The sequence below is a fragment of the Peromyscus maniculatus genome, chromosome 11 (assembly GCF_049852395.1).
Source record: "Peromyscus maniculatus bairdii isolate BWxNUB_F1_BW_parent chromosome 11, HU_Pman_BW_mat_3.1, whole genome shotgun sequence".
NCBI classification, from domain to species: domain Eukaryota; kingdom Metazoa; phylum Chordata; class Mammalia; order Rodentia; family Cricetidae; genus Peromyscus; species Peromyscus maniculatus.
The window spans coordinates 73,034,135-73,047,557 of record NC_134862.1 but is presented as its reverse complement, the minus strand read 5'-3'; the positions used below and the strand labels follow the sequence as shown (position 1 = coordinate 73,047,557).

General features: G+C 38.9%; 2 protein-coding genes across 5 annotated transcripts in view; one reads left to right on the top strand and one right to left on the bottom strand.

Annotated features, from left to right (window-relative positions):
- Positions 1-1,624: 1,624 nt before the first annotated feature.
- On the bottom strand, positions 1,625-4,211 carry Mettl18 (methyltransferase 18, RPL3 N3(tau)-histidine). The gene is made up of 2 exons (XM_006974759.4): positions 4,077-4,211; positions 1,625-3,057 (listed from the first exon to the last, which is right to left on the bottom strand). The coding sequence occupies exon 2, from the start codon at positions 2,855-2,857 to the stop codon at positions 1,760-1,762; it is 1,098 nt and encodes a 365-aa protein (XP_006974821.3). The 5' UTR covers positions 2,858-3,057; positions 4,077-4,211; the 3' UTR covers positions 1,625-1,759.
- Positions 4,194-13,423, top strand: part of Firrm (FIGNL1 interacting regulator of recombination and mitosis) — a 42,748-nt gene continuing 33,518 nt past the window's right edge. Inside the window, exons 1-7 of one of the 4 annotated variants that reach the window (XM_006974757.4) lie at positions 4,194-4,467; positions 7,940-7,979; positions 8,624-8,712; positions 9,620-9,724; positions 10,274-10,414; positions 11,195-11,357; positions 13,151-13,235. In XM_006974757.4, coding sequence (XP_006974819.3) covers positions 4,249-4,467; positions 7,940-7,979; positions 8,624-8,712; positions 9,620-9,724; positions 10,274-10,414; positions 11,195-11,357; positions 13,151-13,235 — 842 coding nt within the window. In that variant the 5' untranslated portion in view covers positions 4,194-4,248. The remainder of the gene's footprint in view (positions 4,468-7,939; positions 7,980-8,623; positions 8,713-9,619; positions 9,725-10,273; positions 10,415-11,194; positions 11,358-13,150; positions 13,236-13,423) is intronic. The other 3 variants (XR_006062079.2, XR_013043371.1, XM_015993612.3) reach the window with 3 other exon arrangements.

The window sequence follows — 13,423 nt, the reverse complement described above, 5'->3', positions numbered from 1 at the left end:
CTTTGTTTCGTGTCCTACCTGAGTTGGGTTCCCAGCACCCATGTAGGGCCATTCATAACTGCTTGTAACTCCAGCTCCAGGGTATCTGATGTCTTCTTTTGGACTCCCACTCCATGGGTACTACACTCACATGTGTAACACACACACACACACACACACACACACACACACAAACTTAAACAATACAAATAAAATCTAAAAATAAGTTCTTAAGGAGTTTTTTACTCATACACAGGAAGTGTAATTGGTCCATGATACCTAACATTCACTTACTTTTACAGGGCCACTATCACAAGCCCTGTTTGACTGATAGGGAAATGTGTTTTTAGGCATATGTGTGTGTGTGTGTGTGTGTGTGTGTGTGTGTGTGTGTGTGTGTTCAATTAACAGCCACTGACTGTACATATTAGTGGGCTTTTATGTGCTATGGAAAATTGATATTGGAGTATAAAACTCACTGCTTGAACATATATGCCTTCTTAAATGATTAAACAATTTATTCCATAAATCTTTCTAGGCATCATTCTCTTGGACTAGATTTATAATCAAACTTCCTACCTCAAATCTCCTTTGTAGCCAGCTGTCATGGGCAAATGCATCTCCCTTGAGTTGTTAGCCCAGAATAATCTTTAATGATTGTATTTAGTATCTAGTTCCCAGTATAGAATTTCATTTCTGTTATCATCTACTTTTGGTGGGTTCTCTTTCCAAGGTCTGACATTATGTCTTGAGCATCTGCTGCTTCTAGAAAGGCCTCATAGAAGATCCTCTCACCAAGAGTTTAATTTACCTGCATAATTGAGGTACTTATTTGCCTCAAAAACTTTTTTCAAAATTTTTTTTCTGAGATAGAGTTTCTCTGTGTAGTTTTGGTGCCTATCCTGGATCTCACTCTGTAGACCAGGCTGGGCTCGAACTCAGAGATCCACCTGGCTCTGCCTCCCGAGTGCTGGGATTAAAGGTGTGCACCACCACCACTGCCTGGCCCTTTCTTTTTTGAGGAGCTTACAGAGCAGAATCTGAAGTTGTTCTTCCCTTTTTGTCCTCCAACCAAGGTCCCAGAGTCTCATACTTGGCTTACAGGGGTGAGAGTCAACTTTCAGTACTGTTCCTTCTATTGCCATCCTTACATTTGTTGTTGTTGTTCAAGTTCCGGGGATGGAACATAATAGGGTCCCCTGCATGCTAGCAAGTGCTCTACCACCACGCTGCATCCCCAGCCACTTTCACATACTGTATTGGATTCTTGTGTGTTCATCTTAATGTAAATTCAGCTGTCCAGCATGCTAATGCTTTACACAATGCAAATCAATAAAAACGTCTTCCTAGTTACATAGGCCTTCAACCAAACACTTACATCCAGTATTACTCAGGGATGAAGTAGTCCTTAATAATCTAGCCAGGCACTTCATGTGAACAAGGAACTAACAAAGTCTGCAGAGAGATTCACAAGCTTGGTAGGAAATGGGAACATTCCCTGGGGAACACCTTTATGGAATGTTAGAGATGGTAGAAAGGTCAACTGAATGAAGGTGGAGAAAGAACTTTCATACAAAGTGATTCAAGAGCTCATCAATTTCTCAGGCAAACTTGCTGTTTTACATGGAAAACACAAGGCTGCTACTTTACTTGGCTTATTATTTTAATAAGCAGAACCATACAAACAACATAATTATAGAAAAAATAATAATAAAAAAGAAATTAAACAGTCATAAGTTCTGGGTTATTCTGTTTATTCCATTAGACCACCCAGTGCATATTAACTGGGGTATTTAAAAGTCATTTCAATCAGGAACCTCTTGAGACCTTCATCAATTATTTCAAGTGTTTTAGTCTCAAATACATCCCTTTCTTCTACAAACTTCTGGAAGAGATGAACACCACCACCAACACCAAAATAATGTGCTTTGCTGGCCAGAAGCACCCGGCCATTCCTACTCAACAGACTGAGGAACGTTTCATGCAAAGTGCCGTAATAATCTGGATTATAAATGGTTTCTGAAGTGAGAATGAGGTCATATTTCACAAACAGTTTTTCACTTAATACAAGCTTACAAAACTCAGCCCACTCCCCAGAGAAAAACCGACATTTACTTATTGCTTGGGCTACTTTTGACTCTCTTTGTCTTTTCCTATCTGGCTCATTTACATCATTACCCTCATCTTGCAAAGGGAAGTTAGCAACTACATTAGGTAAGGTCACTTCATCCATCACCAAACTGTTATAATCTTGAAAATGAACTTCTCTAGCTCCTCCTTTGGATGCAGCTATTCCAAGTAATCCTGATCCACAGCCAAGATCCAGAACTTTTTGCCCCGCAAATTTCACTTTGGCCTTTGTGAAATACGTCAAGAGATCAAAAGTACATTCCCAGATTTTTAAGCCTCCTTCATAAACACCTGGAATCAGATCAGAATGAGAAGAAAAGCTTTTTGAAACTATGTTTTCTCCAGGGAATTTTTCTTTCAACAAGATGGTTTTCACTACTGCTATGTTAACATGCTGGGTACTTGGCAACATTTCCATAACTTTATTTTCTAAGACCTGATTTAAATCTTTAGGTATAGCATGTTCTTTAGCAACTCTCAAGAAGGGCTGTTTTTCACATGCTTCCGGGTCACCTGACCAGTCAGCTGCACCAAGTGGGTGGTCAGTGTCTTCAGAGGCAGCTGTATTTTCCACACCATCTGGAAGCAACTCTGACAGTTCCGCAGAACGCTTTTTGTCCTGGTTTCCTTTTTGACTTTTTGAGATTGATGGTTCCTTTGATGAATCCAGGGTCAAAGTTCCATCTCCAAGGGGTGTTAATTTATTTTCCAGATCTTCTTCTATACTGAAGTTGAATTGAAAGGCCATCCTCTTATTATATGCACACAATCTTTACCAAAGGATGATGCTTCAACTACGAAATGGGATTTAATAGCTTAACTGATTCACACAATTAGTTCTGTTGGGATCAATGTCCATTAGCTGCTTATCCACCACTGGATATATTTAGAGAGGCTTCCAAAGACTGTTCAGAGGCCTTTGTTCCTTGTTCCTCTTTCAATTCAGCCCTGCAAGTGGGGGAAAAGGAGAGATAGAGAGATAGAGATAGAGATAGAGATAGATAGATAGATAGATAGATAGATAGAGAGAAAATGATATTATTAAAAAAAAAAAAAAAGAAAAAAGAAAAAGCTCTGAGGCCTGGCAGTGGTGGCGCACGCCTTTAATCCCAGCACTCAGGAGGCAGAGCCAGGCGGATCTCTGTGAGTTCAAGGCCAGCCTGGGCTACCAAGTAAGTTCCAGGAAAGGCGCAAAGCTACACAAAGAAACCCTGTCTCGAAAAACCAATAAATAAATAAATTAATTAATTAAAAAATAAAAATAAAAATAAAAAAGCTCTCTCTCTCTCTCTCTCTCTCTGTGTGTGTGTAGGGGGTGTTTTAGGAAAATACAGACTCCTTAAGCATTCATAAGTAGAAGATAAAATATAAAAACAAACAAAAGACAGCTATAAGAGCGACTACTTTACCAAAACAAAATATAAAGCCCAAGATTTTTAGACAGGTCAGACTAGCTAGCTACTCGGGATGTCTTTCAGCTGCCTTGTGCCCCCTAAATTTCCAATACATCTTCATCTCTGTCTGTTAATCTGCCTCCAAAAACAGTTTAAGGTCTTACTTGGGTAAGTAAGGAGGACACCTATTTTCAAACACGTACAGGTGTGATCTGGTGTTTGTAAATTCATCCAAACGGTTGGATATTTAATCCAGATCCGTAATTTTAAACGGCAACGTGACAGGAGGAATGAATAAAGGCTAGGACTGTAGGAAGTAAAATCAGTTGTATAGGAACATTTTCAGCAACGCGCGAGACTTTTATAACACCTGTTTTCATGTGCACATTTCAGGAAGGTAGGCTCTTGGTTCACTGGGCAGGAGCTGGAGAGACAGAAGTGGCACCGCTAAAATCATTCCTACTTCCCACCCCTCTGCACTGCGGGGCGGAGAGTCATCCCCGGTTACAGGTCCAGCTCACCCTTGACCCCACGCGCAGAGTCTCAAAGCCCCGGGCACTGAGGGCAACACACCTGAGGACTTCTGGTCTCAGCACTCCAATGACGGATGCCAGGGTGAATGAAGTACGCGGGGGTCCGAAACTCGTGGCGAAGCTCGGCATCAGCGCACCGTGCACACCAGCGAGACGAGTCCTCCGGCGGCTAGAGAAGACTCCGGCGCGCGGGGGCGAGGGGCCTCCTCTCTATGGTTTGGGGTGGGCGGAGCGCTCCCAAAGCCTGCCGGGACGGCGTCACCTCCGTTCTAACTTGTGGCGGGAGTTGGACTCACGGCTCCGCGGCTGACGCCGAAAGAATGTCCCAGGACGACGATGCAGAGGCGAACCGGGTCGTGCTGGAGACATTCAGCAGCTGGTCTCGGGAGGACTGCCGCCGGGAACTGCCTTCGGCGCTGCCCCGGCTCCTCATATCCTTGGAGGACGCTGCGGGGCGGGGGGCGGGCCGCGGCAAGCCTTCCCCTGCCTTCCCCAGGCGGGCGGCGTGTGGCCGGGCTCGAACCCTATTCCTTTACGGGGTGGCGGTGGAGGGAGCGAGGCCAACAGTGGGTGCAGGCCCGAGGTCCGTCTGGGATGGTCGGACGATTGCGACCGGAACCTCTGAAGATGACTGGCGTTCTTCATGCCTTAGTTTGTTTGTCCCTTCGTTTTCCCATGGGCCGTGCTGGCTGCCGAGTAGGGGAGGATGCCAGGCCTGAGCTCCACGGCCCCGCGCTGGCGCTCGGTAGTCTGAAGTGTGAGAAGTGAAGGGTGTAGTTGTAGTTAGTCTGTGGGGCCGTATCTTTAAAGGATGTTCTGTAAGACAAACATGCTTTCCCCTTTCCAACCCCTGTTTCCTTTTTTTAGTGAGAAAGCGTTGCCTCAGGTTTTGGCTTTCATCGCGATGGAATTGCGTGCTGTCAGGAGCAAATGATAATTAGGGTCATGCTTTGTGTTTGTAATTGTAACTGGAAATCGACCCCCTTCATGTTAAACGGTGATTTTATTATTATGTCTTTGATTCCACCTTATATATAAAAGTACAACCCCCTCCTCTCACACACACACCCCTCCAAAACCAAAAGACCATCACTTTCTCTAGAGTGCAAACCCTGCACTAATGGTGTTTCACAATCAATATAACTTAAGTATGCCTAGCACGTTGCAGTCATTCATTAGAGCTTAGGAAAAATCCAGTGTGGTACCAGTGTCTGTTTTTTTATACTCCTTGTGCAGATACGGAGTTATTTTGCTTTTTAGGTAAGGTCTTGCTATGTAGCCCTGGCTAGTCTGGTACTAGCTATCTATACAAAACAGGTTTGTCTTGAGTTTGCAATGATCCTGTGTCTGCTGCGTTGGAATTATGTGTGTGCCAGCCTGGAAGGAATTTGGAATTTCCTCCTGGAAACGGTTGTTTTCCTACTCAAAGACATTTATTTATGTAATGTGTGTCTGGTATAATGCTAGGCTTAGAGTGAATGATGATACAGTGTTTTTCTCCCCTCAATCTTATAGGCACCTTCACTCAATTCAAAGCACCATTTCTACCTTACCTTGCTACCTACTAAGAACTCAGATCTCATTTCCAGGTTTTCTTCTGTAAGTAAACCTTGAATACTACTTTGTAACCAGCAAATTGTTGTTTCTGATTCTAAATTACTTCTTGAATCCACCTGTCTCCATTGCTACCACTGTGATTCCAATCTTTACAATCTGGACTAGTGATATTCTCCTTGTTTCTACACAGCTCTTCTATAATCCATTCTTACAGTTTAGAGTGAAAAACAATTCACTTTATTTCTTCTTCATCATACCTATGTGGCTTAATTTTAAGAATACAGTCAGAACTTGTCTTCAAGGTTCCCCATAATTTGAGCCTGGTCCTTCCTTCATACCTAGCCAGCTACACTTAGTCCACAAGGTGACTTGCTTGAGAATCTTTGTTCTCAGCCTAATTTGTTTTCTAGCCTTTTCAACATCTCATTCTGGCCTTCCTCAGAGTTACTTCCTTAGAGGAGCCTTTTCACAGTCCTCAATCTTATGTAGCTCCCTGAAACCTGTCTTAGGGTTTCAATTGCTGTGGTAAAATACCATGACCAAAATCATTTTGGTGGAGAAAAGGGTTTATTTCATCTTGCAGCTCCATATCACAGCTCATCATCAAAGGAAGTCAAGACAGGAACTCAAGCAGAGCAGGGACCTAGGGAGGAGAGTTGTTTACTGGCTTGCTCCTTGTGGCTTGTTCAGTGCACTTTCTTATAGCACCCAAGACCACCAGCCCGGGGAAGTACTGGCCAAAGTGAGCTGGGCTTTTCTACATCAATCATCAGTTAAGAAAATGCACTACAAATCAATTGAGCAAAGCTCGTATGAACTCACAGACTGAAACAGCAAGCACAAGGCCTGCATGGGTCTGTGTCAGATTCTCTGCATATATGTTAGAGCTTTTCTTTTAGCTTAGTATCTTTATGGGACTCCTGAATGTGTGAATGAATGGGTCTCATTCTTGTGCTTTCTCTTGGGGTTTTTTCCCTTCTGTTGGTTTGTCTTATCCAACTCTGATGTGATGGTTTTTGTTTTATCTGTTATAATTTATTTTGTTATTTCTTAGAAGCCTGTTCTTTTCAAATGAGAGACAGAGTGGATCCTGAGGGGAGAGGAGGGAAGGAGGAACTTGAAGGAGTAGAGGGAGGGGGAACTAATCAAGATATATCATATGAGAAATGAATCTATTTCCAATAAAGTGGCGGGGTGGGGTGGGTGTACTACTATAGGTCTACAGGCAACTCTTGTGGAGGCATTTTCTCAATCTAGAGTCCCTTCCAAATGACTCTAGCTTGTGTCAGTTTGACATAAAGCTAGCCACACCACCTTGTTACATTTATGGTGTTGTTTATGGTTTTCTGGAGACCATTTGATCCTTAACTTCTTTGCACCTTCCTCATTTTTTTCCCTAACTGCATTGTCAAGTATAGAGGCAGACATTTGGTTTTGCTCATTGTTTTAGCCTCACCACTGAGAATAGTGACTGGCACATATGTGTCCAATAAAAATGCCTAGATGTCTCAAGTAGTTTTTCAAATGTTGGTATTTTACTTTCTTCCTGTACAACAAATGGAAGAAAAGTGCAGTAGATCACAATCTTATCACCTACTAAAACTAGCTTCATATTTTTTACTTTGTTTATTGTCCAGTCATTATCTGAATATTTGCCTACTCATAACTTAATATTATGGAGTAGCAGGCTTTTTGAATTTAAACTGGAATTGTTCCAGTTGGCAGATTCTGCCCTCCTGAACTGAAAAGTTTTAGGTTACCTCATTTTAATTGCAGTTATAAAATATTCAAAGTTAAAGTTCAGAAGAGGGATTTTTGTGATAGTAGTGGGTAACTTTTTTTTTGACATTGTACAAGGATTCTTATTGCTTTTACAATAAAATATTAGTACTTATTCTTAGTGATGTACAAGTATAGTTTATACCGTGTTTATTGTTAACTCATATTATAATTAAGTTGCAACAATTTGCAAACTCCTGCTACCAGCAGAAGATTTTCAGTCTAGTAAGATAGGTAGGTAAGTAACGTGCAAAATTAAGCCAGATACAAAGGGCAGAAGTGCTAAGGAGAGTTTCTGTCCTATCATAGAAGCAGGAATTCAGGATTACTGCAATACTGTCTTCTATCAGTCATAAGTATCTCATGACTGCACTTAGTTTGAAAGTTTCTTAGCCCTAAGTAGTTTTGAAACTTAAAATTTTCATAAAACGTTTGTTTATTTGATAAATGTTAAGTTTTGAAAGGCAAAAGAAATCAGGGATTTGGGTATAATTTTAGTCTCTGAGGGATTATTGGTAAATTTTAAGGGTCCCTTTTGAATTTATTCCTTAATTATTTTATATTTACTCTATGTATCAGCATTCTGAGAGTTGGATTGAACATATACGTAAGTAAAATTTTTTTGTGTGTATGTGTATACGAATGTCATTAGATAAGATTTTAATCTTTATTGTAGCTTTGGTAACTTCCTGTTATATAAAAAGGAGATAATTCCTTCCAATCATAGTGTTTTTAAGTTTTAAATTCCATTTTTGATGATGTATTAGCACATTGAAATTTTTATGCTCTGATAGGACCAAGATAAAACACCATTTCAGTCTGTTATAACTTTCAGCCTCTTAACATATTTAGTGTCATTTAGAAAATACTCTGAGTTAGAAAAAGCTTACTGTGTAGACTCTAGATGATGACAAATTTGTCATTTGGAAAATTTTTAGTCTCCATCTGTTTTTATGACTTTTTATAAGAAATCTGTTTTCTGATGTCCATGCATGCTATGGCATGTGTGTACATGAACGTACACATGCAAACATGTATACAGAATTTACTTTTAGAGAAAAGATTATGATGGGGACTGTGTCATCTCATTCCTTACATTTCTGTCAGCCCAGCTATGTACCTGTTTATATAATTGTTAAAATTTGAATTTTCACCATTTTGGAAACACATCTTTCAAAAATGTATTTTAATGGTAGTAGATCCTGTTGAGTACAGGTATCCATACCCATTTAACTTATTTTTGCTTTATAGGAATTTTGAAAATCATTACTGATAAGTTTTTGCCTCATGTGAATCACCTGACACTGGAACAGAGTGTCTTTTCCCAAATTTTACCAAAGGTACAGTTTTATTAATTTACATACTATAGAAGTTACTAAAATTTGGTCTTAACTTTGTATAATCTGTTCCTAATTTTCTTAATTCTCTTATTTTTCTAATATATCAAACATTTGAGTGCAAATAAGTAGTAAAAATAGTTCACCATTTGTAGTAATTCGAGATAGCCCTCATAGACTAGGGGTATAATACAACTAAGCTTTTTGTGTATAAAGCTGCTCTGTAGTGTAACATTTCATGGGGACTAGATAACTGTTCACGTAGCTGCATAAATCTAGTTGCATGATGTTTCTATTTGTGAGTTTATTACTGTTAAGTGATTTTTATATTTAAAAAGGTGAACTAGTCAAAATACAATGCCTGGCGGGATGGTGCATACCTTTGATCCTAGCATTTGGGCAGTAGAGGCAGGCAAATTTCTGAATCGAGACTAGCCTGGTCTACACAGAGTTCGAGGACAGCCAGGGCTATATAGAGAGACCCTGTCTCACAAAACAAAAACAAAATATATAAATGGGTTCTAAATATAAGACTTCAGTATGAATTCATAACCAATATCAAGAAATGCCCTTGTAAAGCTCCAGGAGTTTTGTTTGATTAAGGTCATTGTCTTTTATTGTATAGAGTAGTATTGCGCTTGTCAGACGCCCAAATGAACTTTGAATGAGTTCTTTTTCAATTACTAAATACATTGACACCACAGAAATGAAAAGCAAAGCAAGCCTGAAGCTTTGTTTAGCGGCTCTCTAATAAAGGTCCTTTTAAATTAGGAACAGTGGTTAACTGTGAAGTGCGTAGATGTTACTAGTGAATAATCAGACCATTTTGTTGTCTTCATTTTTCCTTCAAAGATAGGTCTTTTTTTCTAGTGATTTCTATTCCTGTTTATAAGTTGATTTGTTTTCACAGACTATAAGATTGTTTGATGGAATGATATATGAATTAACCACTCAAGCCACAGAACTCTCAAGCCAAAATTTAGAAATCCAGATCACCCTAAGAAATATTTTACAAGTAAGTGTATTAGAAAGAGAACCGAGCTGGGTGTCATGACATACCTAAGGCAGGAGATGACTGACTTTAAGGGCAGATGGGGTTATATAGTGAGATCCTGTCTCAAAAAAAAAAAAAGTTTTTTGTAGCAGGGGTGGTGCCTCATGCCTCCCTGTTGTATTAGGGAGGTTGAAATCAGAAGATTACTGAGTTGAGGCCAGTCAGGGTTAGAGAGTGAAATCTCGTCTTCAATTAAAAAAAAAAAAAAAAAAAAAAGGACAAACCATTTATTCTTTATGAAATGGCATGATTCTAGAATTAAATTTATGGACTTAAATAAGTATTGAAAAACAATTTCTGAATTTTTATATGATGTTATGTTAAGTATCTTAGAAGACAGATCAAGATAGCACCTTGAATTCGTTCATGATTCTAAGTGGTGTGAAGGTCACTGAAAAGAGAGAGACAGAATGTTTTGTCACTGCTATAGGTCCAACACTCAGAATGCTGCCTAATTTCTTTGTCACTTACATAAAAGTATATCTTGAACCAACCTTTCCTTATTTCCAGACAATGGCGCAGATCTTAGGAGGCCTTACAGGATTTGTTCATCATGTATGTACCACACAGGAATCCGTCATTCTAGAATATATTCATAGTCTTCCCTCATCCATCCTGCATATAATTAAAAAGACATTTGTACATTGTAAGGTAAGTAATGGGTCTGTGTAGAGTTTAAATAGCCTGGAGCAGAAGTACTGAATAAGTGTTTATGCATAAGATTTTACATTTTAGTTGATATTACTGGGATAGCCTTTTCTGAGGAGCGAAGATAGACACAGTTGTTTCACAAGTGAATAAAAAGTGGTTTTGGAATTGAATTTTTATATAGAGAGACCCTTCCTAAAGAAAAATGGTTATGTTTAACCACAGGAATCTTGGGAAATTGTTAGATTTGGACAAAGGGGCTTACTTAACTCATCTTAACATTACTGAAGCAGCTTTAAAGCACAAAAGATGGCTTAGAATTTGTAGGGCACAGTCAGTTTCATTATGGATGTTTTGCTGGGTAAATGACAAATTGCTCATTAACTAGACTTGTACATGGTGATGGAGTGCTAAAATGCACCATTTAAATTTTTTTTTTTTAATTTTATGTCCATTAGTGTCTTGTTTACATGTATGTCTGTGTGAGGGTATGGGGTCCCCTGGAACTGGAGTTAACAGACAGTTGTGAGGTGCCATGTGGGTGCTGGGTATTGAACCCTGGTCCTCTGGAAGAGCAGTGAGTTCTATTAACTGCTGAGCCATCTCTCCAGCCCTAAAATGCATTTTTTACATTCTTGGATATATCAAAGTAGATTTAATAAAGTGTGATTCTGTCAGAACATTACATTTATGATCTCAGTCTCTGATCGTATGGGCTAAGATAAATTTGAATTTTGAGCTGTTTGTGATCTGTTTCTCTCCTTTTTTATATTTTGTGATTAGAATAGTGAGTCTCTGTATTCTGGGCGCTTACACCTACTGTCAGACCTTCTCCAGGGTCTTTTCAGGGAGGCCTATTCTCTCCAGAAGAAGCTGATGGAACTGCTGGACATGGCCTGCATGGGCCCTTCAGTAGATGAAAATAACATTTTGTTGATGGTGGAAGGTGAGCAAAGAATCATTGATTAGAATAGGGTAAAAATGGCTATAGTTTACTAATCAACTAAGTTATCAGACTAGTGTTTCTGTTGATGCATGCTCTCTTGGTTATGTATAAAAAATAATCTAAATCTTCCTAGATAAATTTTTCGTCTTTTACATCTGTAAATTTAGTTTTTATACTTTATTATAGTCTTGAATATCGAGGTAAAATATATAGTAGCTAATTTCCACACAAAAGATTTAACAAATAAGGATGTATCTAACTTTTTACCCTTTAAGCTACTCTACATTCTGAGAAAGCAGCCTTTAGAGTTTCTTTTCTCCTTAACTCGTAACAAAAAGGGAAGAGGGGAGGGAGTTGAAATTCTTTTCTGGAATTCTGTGGGGGTGGGCGTGGGGGGTAGGGGGCTTATGAATATATAAGATACTTTTATTATAATGAAAATAATATTCATTTTACATTTATTACTTTATTATTTCTTTGTTTTTCTTTGCTGGGAATTAAGCCCAAGGCCTTGTACGTACTATTTCATTCTACAGACTTGCTAATTATCAGCCAGGTGTGATGGCACAGGCCTGCACAGCACTTGGGAAGATGAAGCAGGAGGGCTTAGAAGTTCTAGGGTAAGCCCGAGCCACATAGTAAAGCCCTGTCTCACGAACACAGCACAAAACAGAGTTGCTGATTGAAATCTGTGTCATTGATTTTATCACTCATTAATGTGTTATGATCTAGAGTTTAAAAATAATACACTAATATAGGAAAGCAAAGGTTATATTCCTAACTTTAGTGTTAAGAGAATAGGTTGATTTGGGGACACTTACTAGGTACCTTTTGCCCTCTAAGTAATCAGCCTGAAAATCTGTTGTTTAAAATGTTTTATTCACAATTCCATGTGCCTGCAACTTAGACTGGCATTATCTGCAGTAATTTTCTGTGCAGCTGGCTCATCTGTGCATTTACAGCTAAGAACTTCACTCACCTCTGGCTGTTTGCTGAGGCAGAAGTGGTGAGAAAGTCATGTACATTTTAACACAGGCTCAATCATCATTGTGGCTTGGGTTTCCAAGAATAGCAAGGAAGGACAAGTCCCAGCACACCAGATCTTGGTTTGCTTTGCTTTGATTATTGTTCCTTTTATCAAACCAAGTTATTGATCTATGCCCGAAGATAGTATTTTGGCTTCAGGAGGGCCAGTTGGGGCCAGTTATCTAGCACAACCAGAATAAAACACTTTCATGAATGTAATTTAGTGTAAATTAGTTGTTCTTGTTAAGTTTTCTCAGCAGTGTCGTTTTTTTTTTTTTTTTTAATTAGAATTGTATCTATAGAATATTTCAACTACAATAGGAAATAACTTTTATTCCACTGAACGTTTTTGGTTTTAATTGTCATTTGGTAGCTATAAACTGCAAAATCAATATTTCTTTAGTTTTGAAACCTTAAAAATATAACATTTATTTTCAGTAATTATTTGACCTGGTTCTTTTCTTTTTCTTTTTTCTTTTTTTTTAATTTTTCAAGACAGGGTTTCTCTGTGTAGCTCTGGCTGTCCTGGATCTCACTTGTAGACCAGGCTGACCTGGAACTCACAGAGATCCTCCTGCTTCTGCCTTCCAAGTGCTGGGATTAAAGGTGTGCACCACTGCTGCCCAGCTGACCTTGTTATTTTCAAACTAGTACATACTTTAATTCAGTCAAGTATGAAGGTGTCCACTTGATCCATTTAAATATGAAAGAATATCATCCCATATAACATTTGATTATCCTGAGAGGCTTGTTATCTTTCTTTTTAGTTATTCATTCCTTATTGGATGTCTGCTCTGTTATCTCCGGTATGGACCAAGCATTTCATGCCAATACATGGAAGTTTATAATTAAGTAAGTTTGTTAGATTTCCTTTTCTATACTGTAATTTCTATATCTCAAATTCTAAATAGTTCATGGTTTTTAGATTACATTTGAAAAATTTTATGTGGTTGTATGAATACTCATTGGCTCTGCTGCATAATAATTCAGATATTGTACAGGTAGCTTCTAAACCAAACTGAACTCCTCTATACTGCTAT